Consider the following 14843-nt stretch of genomic DNA (forward strand, 5'->3'; position numbering starts at 1 on the left):
CTCAAGATTACAACCCAGATCATCTCCTTTTATGTAATGTTTTTCTTTTAGTAAAAAACAGAGAAGTTCTTTGAAAAAGCCTAATGATAATACAAGGGAGATGAATGATGCTTAGCTATCCAAAGAAACGTTCCAGGGGCTAGGTTTGGCAAAATCAGTACACACTATTATGCAGCATAGGCTTGAGGCTTTGGTAGAAGGTTGGTCAGAGTTCCCAGCTCTTGGATACAGACCCTGAAGCATCCAAACTGTGGACAGTCATATCAGATTCAGACCCAGGAGGTTTGTAAAACTGGGAGATAGTGCCATGCTCTTGAGGAAGTGCCCCGAAGTGTGAACTTTCAAGAGCTCTGGGATCTTTCCAATCATACTTTGCTGAAGAAGTATTGCTCTCACAAAGGATAATTGTCCCCTCAGATGTGTAAAGATTAAGAAATGCTATGCAGATGTTTTGTTCTCTCATAAAAATCATTTATTGGCACACTGAAAATGACCGTTTTTTTCTAGTACAGTAGCTGTTTACATCTATAATCGCAATTCAGTGTAAACTATGTGTTACAAGTCACTAGAAATCTAATTAGCAGGATGAATTTTATAGAGAATGAGAGTAACTATGAGTCTACAGTGGCCCAGCCATTGAGTCTCATTGGAGCATAAATCAAATATCAAACTGTGTTGTCCAGCGAGAGAGTGTTTCTGTAGCCATAGGAGACCGAGGCGGACGTAAACAGGATAGCACCCATTCAATAAATTAGATTCTAGCTAAAAGAAAAATTGCAAGTGACAGAAATAATTGAAATAAAGGAATCACAGAAGTAAATAGTTAGCTATTTACATACACCATTTTTTTTGCCAAAACTTTGTTAGCTTTCCCATCCTACCTCTTCCCTTGTATTTGTTATTCTTGTTTTCTTTCTTTTTTTATGGTGAATTTCTCAGCTCACTAGAAAATATTTAGATATCTAATTAGAACTTTCCCCTGCTCAGATCCTACAGTTTCGAAAACTTCACGTGAGACTGAAGAATCTGAAGGCTGTCTAAGTAATAAGCATTACTCAGTAATAAAAAGTACTATTCTTCTATTGGTCCTAGCAATGACATAGCATTTCATGGTTTTCCAACACTCTTGGTACTACTCTGGAAAGTCAGGCTGTGGATGACAGCAGAGAGGATGGATTTTCATTTGTAACAGGTACAGACAGGACACATGGAGCAGCGTGCTTGTCCTGAGGGTGTGAAATCCTGTGAACTGCAACTGCAGGTTCCTATTACTGAGATGAGTCCTCTGCCCTTGGGTACCATTTTTTCAGCAATCCATGTTTAAGGCTTAGTAGCACTGCAGCATTAATGAGTAAGAATGCTGATATAATTTCTACCAGAGAAGGGTGAGTCGCAGCAGGGGACCATAAATAAAATAATGTAGTTGAGAAGGCAATGAGTTGGCACATTTCTGGTGTCATGGCCAGAATGTGTGGGTCTTAGCATCCTTCTAGGGAACCTCAAAGATGTTGCCAGTGAGCCTCTTTGACCCTCATGACTCTTTTCTAGTACTTGTAACTGTCTGTAATTATTTAATTTCTGCTTTGTTCTCTTACTTGACTGTAAGCTGCAGGAGGGCAGAGACTATGCCCATCTAAGATGTTCACCTGATGTTTCCACAGTGTCTAGAACAGTGTTCTAGTGGATGGAACAGTGCCCGGTCCATAGTTGTTCTCAATTAAAAATGTGTACTCAGTAAATGAATCAAATATTAAGTCTCTTGGTTTGCCTCTCAGTAGAGACTTTCCAAGTTCACACAATGGGCAGGGATTGTGGCTTGCCTTACTGGGCTGTCCTGAGGGTCCTACATGCTGAGAACCTGTGTAGCTGATACTTTGTGCTTCAGTGGGTAGTAAAATTTGTCAATTCTAGAGTCACTATGCTCAATTCCAAAAGATTAGCTCTGCAGGGCTAACCCTGCATGAGAGATATCAAAGCAAAACATTCTAGAAGAGAAACTATAAGCTCCAAATTCAGCTCATTTTTCCCTGCCTCCCCCTACAACCTCTTTGCTTGGCCAAAAGCTTAAGGAAAACATTATCAGGAGAATTTATTCTTAACAGTGCCAGTTCAGTAAGTCACCAATAACATGATCAGAAAAGAAATGAACTTGCCTACAAAAAAATTAAATTAAGTGAAATAAAACTATAATGTGGAGGTGGGAAAGAAGTGATGTGGCTGCGAAGGTCCATGGTTGGAGTTGCTGGACGTGGAGGGGAACACAGGCCTGAGAGTGTGGAGTGGCTGGAGGGAAAGGGGCCAAGCTGTGGGTGCGAAGTCTGTGGAGGACCAGCTGTTCTCTCCTCTTGCTCCTTCTCCTGCCAAATCTGCCTCCAACGGGGTCAGTGAGTGGAGCTCCTTCCTGTCATGCTCTCAGTCGAAGGAAACAGGCAGCTGGAGCCCCTGCAGAACATCCTTAGGCTATTGATGCTCTGCTGGAGTAGAAGTCGGGGACTGGGAGCCCAGTGTGAAGCGTGACCTAGGGGACAAGACTGTGAGTTCTGCAGACACCGTGGGCATGGGTAACCCTGGCCAGGACCTGGGGCACCATGGTATGCTCCTAATTCAAAAAGGGGGCTGCTCCCTTCTCTCAAAGATCTATTCTAGCTGACAATAGATATTTTAGCAGAATTCTAGTTGTGGAGAGAGCCTGGCCACCATGGTGGGCTCTCACATCCTGGTGATGCTTGATACTAAGGTTCTCCGCCACCCGCCGCTTCTAAGGGATTCTAGGAGGTTGTGTGCCTTATGGCTGAAGACACAGGCACTGATTTACAGGAAGCCAAAGCTGCTGGCTATGCTGCAGTGACCACTGCCAGATTGATGGATGGAGAATAGATTCGCAGAGACAGCCCTTCCCCTGTTTCCTGCCCACTAGTTATTCCAAGTGAAGACAAACCCTGCCTTCTAAGAGTGCCTGGGTGATTGGATGCCAGTTAGGAAGAAACATGATGTTTATATTATTTCATCAATTTCTGTTCTTCCTCAAACCTCCGTGGTTAGCTTCATGGACAAGACTAGAACCATTTCACTCAGTAGTAACATTTTCCCCCTTCCTATCTGTCTGCTCCAGCCTGAGAGAGTCCTCATCTAAAGATACTTAGACCATCTCGGAAACCCCCAAGAGCATCTAGTATGATGATCTTTGGAAGGCAGATGGCTCAAAATGTGAAAAACTGTGAGTGAGGTTTGTGAGAGATTCCCTTGGAGGGCAATGTATGGCTTGCTTTCTTCCAGTGTTGGGGCTGAGCTCTGCAATATTAAGATTGCATCTTCCCAGGAAACCCATCTACTTTCAGGAAAGACAAGGGCAAGAGTCACTGGCTTGTGATCAATTTTACTGCTTATATTGATAAATAAAAATGAGTTTCAAAACAGCTTCCAAGGCTGTGGCTCTGGAAAGGGCAAAGATCATCTGCAGTGTTCTGATTCTCAGGTCCTGGCTTAAAGTGGCCTTTTGCACAATGAAGTTTGTAGTTGGTGTGCAGAGCCCCAGCCAGGAGGGTGGTGAAATCCCGAGTCCTAACAGGCTGCCTGTGACAGCTCTCCCTGCTGCAGGTCTGACTCTCCTCCCCAGCCCTGCCCCAGCCCATCCAAGGCCCCTCCGGCCTTAGGGACTCTGCTTAGGCCATCTACTGCCTGGAAGGCTCCACACCATTCCTTCCTCCTTCCTGCTGAGGCTGAGCTCACCTGTGACTGCAGCAGGCTCAACCTACATGGACCATCCTATTCCAGACTGCAAATATCCATGCCAGCCCCACCCCTCCTGATCGCCTAGCCCTACCCTTTGTCACTTCTCCACTGCACTCATCACTTTCTAACACACCATGTCATCAGTGTCTGTGTCCCATAATTAGAATGTAACTCTGGGAAGGCAAAATTTTTATCTGGTTTTTTTTTTCCCATTGATATATACCTGTAACCTACCACTGTGCCTGGCAAGTTAAAGGCACTCTACAGATATTTAAGGAATGCATGCCTAAATGAATGAGTGAGAACAACCTGCTGCTTTATTTCTACAATAAATCGTCAGTAAGTAACCTGCAGGCAGACATTATGTTTTCAAAGTTGTTTTTTTTTTTTGGTACCGGGGATCGAACTCTGGTCTTTGAGCTTTCGAGGCAGGCGCCGGAAGCACTGAGCTAAATCCCCGGCCCCTAGACATTATGTTTTCTATTCTCACAACAGCCCGCAGGGCCGAAGAACAGCCCTGACTAGGCACTAACGCTTCACTCTTACGTCTCTACTTCTCACGTACCCAGAAACCTTTGCGTGACTCGTCTCATTTGTTTTCCTGACAGTGGGATCAAGGTTTTCATTTCTACCTAGAGATGAAACTGGAGCAGACAACAAATAGAATAGATTCCAGTCTCCCATTGGCTGTTACAAGTCTGTGTGTAAGGAAAGGGGAGGGGATGCTGGGGTGCCGCGCTTCATTGCATTGATCCATTTTCTCCCCCGTCCTCCCTGTCCTGCTCAGGGCCTTACACTGTCAGCTTCTCTCTGGGAGTTTGATTTAACTGCCCGGGCAGCCTTTGACGCTGCAGGTGGGGTGGGCGGGGCTTACCTGCACGTTCCTGTTCAGGCTGACGGCGGGGAAGAACAGGCCTTCCAAGTTCTCAAACGCTATGGGACCTTGCTGTTCATCGTTGATGAAAAATGTCAACGTTTTCCTATTTAAGTCGAGCAGGACCCCGATTGTGGCCCCTTTTGTGATCCCTCCCTCTGTTCTAAAGGAAAAGAAAAGAAGTGGAGTTTCACTTGCCTGTTAGCGTCCCCAAAGCTCCCCTCTTTATGCTTAAATCACTGTTTTGCAACCTGTTTAAAAATTGTTTAAACACCTCCTTTACGACCCCGCCCCCAGATTTTAAAAATATTTTTTCTCTAAGCACCCCTTTTTGCATAAAATTTTAATATCACAGATATACTGCATACCCATTTATATACTATATCTATGTATATCTGTGCTTTATACATAAAAAGAGTAATTTTCTTTTTTGCTCCTTGGGCAGGGGTGGCATTTCTGCCACTGATGAAAATGCGTGGCTGCTCTGCATGGCTGAGAGTGAAGTGGCTCACCGAGCTGAGCGGTGGGAAACAGCACTGAAGACCGAAAGTGACATAGCCTTTCGGCCGTCAGAGCTCTGACTCTAGCTGCAGTGCACACTTTGCACAAATGGTGGGAATTCAATACCACTAACTACAAAATGACTTAATTTGAAAGTCAAAATAAAGAAGCACTTAGGGTAAACCTAAATGCTGTGCATGAAAAATTGGATTTTTGGCCTTCTGCTTCCCATTAAATAGTAAAACTCCTTTCAGAAAGATGGTAATTTTTTGGCACATTAAATCTGAATTAAGAGGTTAGAGGCTCTCTGTAAAATGACAACACTGAAGAAGAATTTTCACTGTAAAGTGAGATAATTATACTACAGGAAATGTAGTGTTTTTAAGAAACTTGGTGCAGATGTCATTCTACAAAGAGTTGTCTTATGTGTCAATTGATGGCATCACAAAATGCCATTAAATGGGGATGATCAGATTTGTCTTTCCTCCCTTTTTGAGGCCTAACAATACTGAGCTTCATTCTCATCTCAGCAGAGCACAAAAATTTAAAAATATCATTCATTTCCTCTTGCATGCAGAATACAGCCTGTACACAGTCATGAAAAGACGTGTTTACAAAGTGCATTTTGTTAGTCACAGGTTTGACAAGGACAGCACAAGTGACATGCAGTTTGCATGCAAGCAGAGGTGTTCAGTTTTAAGAGTGTATTTCTGTGCAGAGTGAGATGGTTGTGTTCTTCACTCCTTCAGTCCAAAGTAAAGATGCTAGGTGTAGTCCTGGGTGATTGTATCAGGAATCTAGTGACAGAGAGGCCCCTTAAAGTACATCTCTGAGCATAACTGGTTGTCTATACCTTCTAGCATTTGATTACAAGTTAAAATGATATGTGTGCTCACTTTAGGGGTAGTGAGAGATACACACCTAATGGAGATGTGCAGAAAATATCTCAGGGAGCAGGAGACCCTAGGAAGCTAGTGGCCAGAGAAGGTCAGTGACAGGCATGCAGGAAAAGCTGAGAGTAGACTCCAATCCTCCTGTCATGGCCTGAATTGCTCACCCTTTGAGCTGACACACTGGATGTTTTCCCCCAAGAAACACCATGAAAATCTCTCTTGGGGAACCTTTGGGAATAAGGTGTACTAGTGTCTATGAAAGACACTTCTCAGCATAGGAAATGAGTGAAAAATACATTTGAAGATAATACAAACAAATGAAAAGGAAATCCAAGGAAAACATTATACTATGTGTTAAATTATAATTGCCTATATTTTGATGATAGAAGAGAACCTGTAAGAGATGACTACATTCTCTTCATCAGTAAGGGAGTTCCTCAATATAAACCCATTCAAATTGGCTTTCATAAGCTTGAGTTCAACGAATAGCTTCTATTCCAAGCAGTAGTGTGATAATAATCATAATAAGAACAATGGCTTTTGTTTTCCAGGTGTCTCCAATGTGAAGCATTTTTGCAGTTAATTGTCCTAACCCTCCTGCATGGAATACTAATCTGGAGGATTTACAATCTGAAGTTGCAGAGAAACAAATTACCTTGGCCAAAAGCCTTTCTCTGGTAAATTGTGGATCTGGGATTGAGAATCCTATAATGGGTATGCTTGGGGGTCCTAGTTTCCAGCTCTGGGTGAACTACAGCAATGAATTGACCAAGAAAAAGGCTCACATCGATTACGATGCGAAAAATAGCCCAGCAGGATGGACTCGGCTAAGAGTAATGAATCTGCTGTGCTACTTCATGGAGACCACCTGGCCACCTTCCTCAACATTGTCTATGGAACTGGTCTTCAAATGAAGGTTCTTCCTGGTGACCCAAAGCCAACATGAAGAAGGCTTGGTTGGGGGCTGCAGGGTACCTGTTGGTGTGCGAGTTGTTGTGCATGAACCAGCTCCGGTTATTGTCCACATACATTGCCCAAGCTTTGTCGTCCTTTCCTAACATCACATCCTTCATCACATCCATGCGAGCCACACCAAAGGCAGGGTCGGGGTGGTTGTCATAGCGATCTATTGTTAGCTCCCAGTAGTGGACACCCTTGGAGAAGCCGGTCTTCCCCAGCACCACCCGATCATCGTAGCTACTGCAGGTCACGGTCAGGTTGTCATTGGAGAAGATGATGTCGGAGTGCGCTGAGCCAGGGTCGAAGGCAAACCAGGCCACTGAGGACAGAAGGGAATCGGGTTATTAAGATGGCCCCGTCAAGCTCGGCACTGGAGTGCAGTGCTGTGGTTTCATGCTGCCATGCAGGAAGGAGGTGTCTGGGCCAGGGGAGCTGTAAGTGAGCAGAGAGGGACTCGTCCTGGGAGTCAGCATTCTGCATCAGAAGCAGGTAGAAGAAACACAGCAGGTTCAGCAGGGGTTACCTGGCTCAGCCTGCACTCCCAGCCAGGTGATCCGGGAATGAAGTAGCATCGACTTTGAAAGGCACAAGTCCCTTCACCTGGTGACTGGCAGGACAGTGCACCAGAGACATAAAGGGCGGGGGTATGAGCTAAGATGCCTGTGGCACCCCTGAGGTGGGGAGCCTAGATCTAGAGTCCTGGATGGAGTAGGGATAGGACAAACTGAGTGAAATCAGGAAATATCCCTGCAGCAGAAGTGCTAAAGTCTAGTTGTTTTGAAAATGTCCTTGGCTGTTGTGCCTGCTCACAAGCTGCGGAGCTATAAGCAGCACTCATTTTCGCAAGTGCAGATGACTTGGATGTAAGATAGGTAGCTCCCTTCATAACTGAAAAATGTTCGAACATGTGGTGCATTTTGCTGGATCAGTAGGTGGTTTGGATGTTAGGTGCTGAAAGAATGACGTCTTTGAACACACTGCTACGCACCCATTTCTCTGCGCAGCCTACAGAAACAAAATGGCCGCTTTATTGAACCTGAGCGCCAGCTCCCATGCACTTCCGCCTTTGCAATTTGTAACAGAATAAGGTTATTCCATACCTGCCAACAGCTTTTTAATGTCAACTGTTGTCATTCCAGTGAAAGGCATGGGGGAGAGAAACAGGAAGCAAAATTGACATTGATAAGAAAACACGTTTCTTGATAGACTAATACCAGAAAGGTACTCCACTGGAAATGTTACACACACTACAACCGCTGGTCTCGCTTGTATTTAGTGCTCATAAAGAGTGTTTTACATTGAAGCGTAAGAAAACTGGGGTGAAAAGTAAGTTTTGAAGTATAACATTAAAAAATACAGACTGTGGTCCCATTTTTGGGGTCCCATTTTTTGGGTCCCATTCTTGAGAAACTGTTATAATGGGGTTAGAATGACAATTAGACAATTTTATTGACATAATATAAGCTGGCACCATTTATTTTGTCAAAGAAATTTAACATACTGGCCACATAAGTAAAAGGCATCAAGTACAGTAGATATACTTGCCTAATTGAGAGTAAGGTGCAGATTGTGTCTCAAAATTGCATCCTATAAAGAGATACTACACATCAAAGCCAAGAAACAATGAGCAGGTTGATCAAAATCATTTGTATACATTTTAAAAAAGCCAACTGAACACGTCACTAGAGGCCTGATTCATGAAAAAACAAAGCCCTTTTTATGCTCATTTTCTTTGCTGAGTAAAAATTACTCTTTATAAATGAAAAGCATATGTTTCCTCCTGTAATAAGTGCTTTCCAATCGATGCTAAACTCTACAGCTTAAATTTTCATCTTCCAAGTTCAGTCTTATCCACTGGTGTTTCCATAGTAAGAAGGCTGTTTTAAAATGAGAAAACACTTGAGCAATTGAAATCAAGAAGTCACTGGCCCTTAATACAGCTCTGCTCTGTATCACTATTCTCTGCATTTCTAACTCTGCTTATGACAAAAGGTCTTGTAACTGGAGCCTGAGTTGAATCATACCTCTGTGACTAAATGTGTCATGTAATCCACGTATGAACGCATCTGACGATAATGATGTGAATTGAATGTTTTGAAAAGCAAAATTTACCTCTTCTTCTTAGATTGTTTTGCTACATCAATCTTTCTTCTCATCTGAGGGTGGGGAGGAGGGCTGGTGGGCACGCAGGAGGTGTCAGAGATACAGTGGAATTACTTGTGGAAAGTTTTCCAATCTTCCCTCTCCCCTAAGATTTGGAGACCCCTATTCCAGGAGAGGTGGAAGAAGGTAGTCTAGTCTTCAAATGTTCATGGGTGTGTCACCTACAGTGTCCAGTGGTGTTGGGGACCAGTCTAATAGATGCAGTTTTCATGAGCACTAGGGGATTTGGAATCATGTAAATTTTTTTCAATTTAGTAAGGGCTTTATATGTCATTTTCTAAAGCAATTGAAGGATTATGTGCTGGCTGACTTAGAACATTTTTTATAAGAATTAAAACAGCATCTTACTACAAAAGAGGACTGAGTTAAAAACAGAATTTAAAGATTATGACCTTAATGTTGGTCAGCTTATTTAATCTGAGATGAATTCAGATACAGGGGAATCATTTCTCCTAACTCCTGGATGATTTTTATGTTTAGATTCTCCTGATGATCACTTTAATTTCTATTCATTGGTTAGTTAGAGCACATTGAGGATGAAACACCCAGAATTTTGAAACTGAATTTTATATTCAGCTTGGCAAGAAAATTTGTAGACTCTAAAGAGGGCTTTTAAAATTTTTAAATGAATCATGCCTTTCGCAAATCTTTTTTGAAACACATGTTCTGAAATCTTTTTACACTACTTTAAACACATCATCATACATTTAAGAGTCAACGATACAACTAGAACAAATGCTGTTAAATATACCCATCAAATATCCCCAAACCCACATTTTGTTTTATTCTTGAGACAATAAACATTACAAAGACTGTAACAATATTTCAGTACATTAGACACAAGTGAAGAGAATTCAATAACAAAGCATGTTGGAAGCCAGTAGTGCACAGAAAAACAATAAGAAACGTAAAAGCACAAAGAAAAATGTCATTTTCAAGAGAGCTTGAAGTCCCTGCATCCTTTTTGCACTATCATGCTGTGGTGGTCTTCATTCCAGGATGTGGGATGAGCCAAAGGAATAAAATGAGAACCAAAAGAAACCTTTGGAAAGGTGAAATGTGCATCATGTGTATCCCTGATTACAATATAGTCCTGAAGAGATCGAATAGGTCTGCATTTTAGATATTTTAGGATACTGTTTTGCTAGACAGAGCTCACTGCGAAGTAACACAAGTCTAGCTTTCCTGAAATCACCCACAAGCCCTGCCACAGGCAGATTGGCGGCGGGAACCTTCCCAGAGGCCACAGGTTTTGATTGCTCAGATCTTTGAACATTAGGTATTAGGAGCGAAGGGTTTCTAATTCAACTAGTAGTGGTCCCTGCCCTTTGGAAGAAACCATCAGCCTTGAGCCCACCACCCTACCAGGGAGCCAGGCTTGGGCAGGAAGAGCTTTCACTTTCTGCTCTCTGCTTTACCTGCTTCTTTGGGTGCCATTTCTGTTGCTTTTGTTTACTCTATTTTATTTTGTCAAGATCTCTTGAGTCTATGTTTAATCAGACCACTCCAGGCTGGATGCACTGATCCAGTCTCCCAGACACAGCTGGTTTCCTGGATACAGAAAGGTTGCAAACCGCCAAACCATGGCCATGGCCTCCCCTCAGCCAGTGCCTGTGCGTGCTGTGTCACTGCATGTGATGACAGAGCGAGTTTCCCATGGTGGTACCAGCTTGTGCAAAAAGAACCGCTTCACTCGTCACTTTCCAATGCCATTGGACACGGACCACAGCTCCATGGCGGGTCCTTACACCACGCAAGCAAGAATGCCATCAAGCACCACCATCCAAATGCTCCTCACACGGGAAGCAGGCCACAGACACAGAGACTAGCTCATCCCCCTTGCCACGCACACAAACGGCAAGAACAAAACAGGTGTTTCAGAGATGCCTCCAAGACACAGAGAGCAAGAGGAAAGGTCTGACAGCTCAGCTCACCCGGTGCATTGAGAGACTGCAAGGAAGAATGTAAGCTCAGCTGGTGGGGTGAGGACCGGAAATCAAAGTAGGATCTCCCAGGGAAGCTGGGTTGCAGATTAAGGGTGGAGGAGAAAGGACTCATTCTACGGAGCGGCAATCTTTCCGAAGGCACTGGAAAAGGGGGGGTCTGTTCTTCTGAATCTGTGTCTAAATGTAAGATCAATGCAAACTAGAGATCAGAAAGCTGCCAGCCGCCCAGCACAGCTCCCCACCCGAAGGATTTGTCTGCCCCCCTGAGGCGCCTCACCTGGACATTAACAAAACCAAGGGCCTGGGGGCTGCCAGGGAATTTTCAACAGGTTAGCAATGGTTTGCATTTCCCTCCAATTTTTAGATGTAGAAAAAGTATCTTGGAAAGTTGCTTTTCAATTAAATGCGAACTTTTTGGAGTTCAGTTGAGGAATTTTAGAGGTAATTTTTTTTTTTTTTTGCTACCGGGGATTGAACTTGGGTCCTTAGCTTGCGAGGCAGGCGGTGGAACCACTGAGTTAAATCCCCGGCCCGAGAGGTAAATTTTACTCATTGATGAACATGGGGGATTAATCTTTTACCAGCTTTAGCTACCCTGGAAATTACTGCATTTAACCTTGGTCTCTTAAGGGGTGTGATAATTTTTTTCCAAACTGAACATACACACGTATGTATACATGAGATGATTTTTTAAACCAGTACCTTCAAGACCGAATAGGAAAGGCAGTGTGGAGTGGCCTAGGAAGACAAGGCCGGAAACATAATCTGGAAATGTGCCTGACCTTGTTTCTGAGTTACAAACACATCCTGAGGATGTATTGACCATCTCTTGTTCTCTCATCCCAAGCAGACTGTGGGCAGTGGGGAGGTGCAGTAGTGTAAGCTGTCTTTTGTTTCTTTTCAGATAGTCAGGACCTGCAAGTAAGGACTTACCAGTCACTTGATCTGATTTGAGAGGGCAGAGAATTAGTCTCTCTAAATTTCTGAAGCCAATCTCTTCTCTCATGTGTAGCAATAGTTGGCTCTATGTAGTGGTATAGTCTGGTCAGAGATGGGTTTTACCAATTAGAGCCTTCTTAAAACTCAGTTTAATGGTAAGACTTCAGGGAAGATAGATTGCAGAAGCTAACTTTTCATGCCCAAAACTCCAAGGAACTTTCTTTGCATTGAAATTTTTTTCTTCGTGACCAGGAAGCGCTCCTGTGGATATTTTTCTGGCTGGAGTCTGTTAGCAGCTTTTCTTTGTTGCACAGCCTTCTCCTATCAAAATGCTACTCTGTGCATGTTCAAGTAAAAATAACTGGAGTGTGTGCAGAATGTGATCCTATTTGAAGAACTCAGCAAGATTTAATACTGCCAAAAAAAGCCCCAGTTTCATTTCTGAATTCACAATATTAAAAGTTAGCTTTAGACTTCAGACCCATCCTTGGGGGAAGATTTTTTTTCTAAGTATAAACCAGATCTCAGAGAACAGCAGTAGCTATTTCCAGAAGTAAATTTTTATGTTCTCAGATAATAATACTGTGAAAATTTCTACCTAAACTTCATATAGTTGGATGACTTGACATACATGATCATTTCTTAGTCCAGCTATGATCAATTAAAAATTATTTATGTCATAATCAATTGAAGAGAAAATCAGTCTTTTGTTTAATGGAGAGATTTGAAATATAATGACATAGTACCACCAACGGACATGGGCTTCTTTTAGGGAAAGAAGGCATTTACAACTATATTTGTGTCAATGAAAGATTTTTTTTTTTGGTACCAGGGATTGAACTCGGGACCTTGTGCTTGGAAGGCAGGCACCGGAACCACTGAGCTAAATCCCCGGCCCATGAAAGATTTTTATTAACAAGAATTTGGTTGAAAGTATATCTTTCACTAGATAGGACAATCAGTTCATTATACTGAAAATACTTGTTGCTTTAAAAATTAAGGGAAAGGACATGAAAGGTAAGGTGAATTTCCTCCAAAGCAATGATTTTGTGTGCCTTTCCATCATGAGTTGTACTCACCTTTTCTATGCTCAGCACCAGGAGGAACTTGGAGCTGGAGGTGGCATCACTTTCTAGGGGGTGTTGCAGGTGACTATGACTATTACTGGAATGAATGACTTTAAGTTGAAATGGCTGCTGTGTCTCCTGTGCTCTTACATGGATCCATTGTTTACTGATGGCCCAGTTTTCCTTGACTCCTCTTTCTCTTGAACTATGCCATCTACTCAGGCAAATGGTTAATATCCCTGCCACCCAACAATTCCTCCTTTGTTTTGTTAGTTTTTTCCCCCTCACTTACCACTTTTTTTTTTTTCCTGTGGTACTGGGGATCGAACTCGGGACCTTGCACTTGCAAGGCAGGGGCCAGAACCACTGAGCTAAATCCCTGGCCCCTTCCCCCTCACTTATAACCTCTAATTTCTGACCAACTTGGCTTCTACCCCATTTTCTCTAAGCAGCTCCTAATTCTTGTTTACAAACTTCCTGAATCACGAGAACTTTCTAGATGAATGAGGAGAACATTTTCCGCCTGATTACAGACAGGCGGTTCTCCCTTCCCCTTCCCTGTGGGGACTCTGTTCAAGTGTTTGGTCAGTTGCTTACGCTCATCTAGGCCTTTTCAGATTATCTTGAATTGCAGGCGTCTTGGAGGGGGACATATATCTCAGTAACATCTGAGGAGGAAGCGTCAAACCTCCCTTGGTGTCTGCTGGGATGAGGAACTCATCGCCTCCAACTAGCCGCCTTCAGTCTATAGTTATCGCCGCTATGGGTGGGATTTACCCCTTCGGAAGCTCCACTCACCAGCTGTAGTGTTCCTATCTGGGGCCACAGGGAGCAGATCACTAGTTCTGGAGGTATTTGAGGTCGGTCGCGAATCCTCTTTAAATCTTCCCTTTTCAATGCTAGAGTTTATTTCCAACCATTTTTCTATGTATGGACTTCAAATCCTTCCCTCTCCTGGACACGCTCCTCTTCCCTTCAAAACACAACTATTGAGATATGGGGAGGGCTTTTGGCCATTAATAGTTATCGGTCAATTCAAAGAGGAATGATGTTGTTGTTTTCAGAATACAAGACAGGAAGCTATGTGTTAGTTTGCAGTTACGATGATGATTCCTGTTAAATGTATAGATTACCAGAGAAAGACAAGTAGCTCCTGAAGAGATTGCTAATATCCCACCATGTTTCATCACATGCAGTGTTCCTGCCTGGTTGAAGAGTTTTGCTAAAGTTTAGTGGGAAAATCAATGGAAAATAGGGCCGGGGATTTAGCTCAGTGGTTTCGCCGCCTGCTGTGAAAGCGCAAGGACCCGATTTCGATCTCCGGTACCAAAAAAATAAAAAAATAAAGGGCCGGGGATTTAGCTCAGTGGTTCCGCTGCCTGCCTTACAAGCTCAAGGTCCCGAGTTCGATCCCCGTTACAAAAACAAACAACAACAACAAAAAACAATGGAAAATGGTATGCCAGGGGCTGTGTGGGGAGACCCGTTGCACACCTGTAACCCAAGGACAGGAGCTATGTCAGGATGTGCTTCCCATCAGCTCTGCCAGTGACCATCGTTTCCTCTTGCTCTTTCCTGGGCTTCTTTCTCTTTCTACCCGGCTTTGTCTGGATTCAGGTGTAGGGGCCTAGCTAATGACAGGGGCCTCTGAAAGTTGCCCAAAATTACCAAAGCAAAGACGAGAGGTTCAGGAGAAAGAAGTCTATCTAGGCCTCTGCTTGGCCCACTGTGTATTTGTTATTTGTTTGTTAGCTGACATTTACTGGAC

At 43.3% G+C, this 14843-nt stretch overlaps 1 protein-coding gene across 15 annotated transcripts in view; it reads right to left on the reverse strand.

The window, feature by feature from the left end:
- Positions 1-449: 449 nt before the first annotated feature.
- Positions 450-14843, reverse strand: part of Trim9 (tripartite motif containing 9) — a 118811-nt gene continuing 104417 nt past the window's right edge. For 4 of the 15 annotated variants that reach the window (XM_004835548.3, XM_004835546.3, XM_004835553.3 and 1 more), the window contains 6 exons: positions 11058-11246; positions 8506-8547; positions 8061-8084; positions 6976-7279; positions 4607-4769; positions 450-2518 (listed from right to left, as the gene is read on the reverse strand). In XM_004835548.3, the coding sequence (XP_004835605.1) occupies positions 2456-2518; positions 4607-4769; positions 6976-7279; positions 8061-8084; positions 8506-8547; positions 11058-11246 (785 nt within the window). In that variant the 3' untranslated portion in view covers positions 450-2455. The remainder of the gene's footprint in view (positions 2519-4606; positions 4770-6975; positions 7280-8060; positions 8085-8505; positions 8548-11057; positions 11247-14843) is intronic. The other 11 variants (XM_004835547.3, XM_087207972.1, XM_087207970.1 and 8 more) reach the window with 8 other exon arrangements.

This window comes from Heterocephalus glaber, unplaced genomic scaffold (genome assembly GCF_053883595.1).
Source record: "Heterocephalus glaber isolate CG9 unplaced genomic scaffold, H.glaber_assembly_v1.0 deba00000901, whole genome shotgun sequence".
NCBI classification, from domain to species: domain Eukaryota; kingdom Metazoa; phylum Chordata; class Mammalia; order Rodentia; family Bathyergidae; genus Heterocephalus; species Heterocephalus glaber.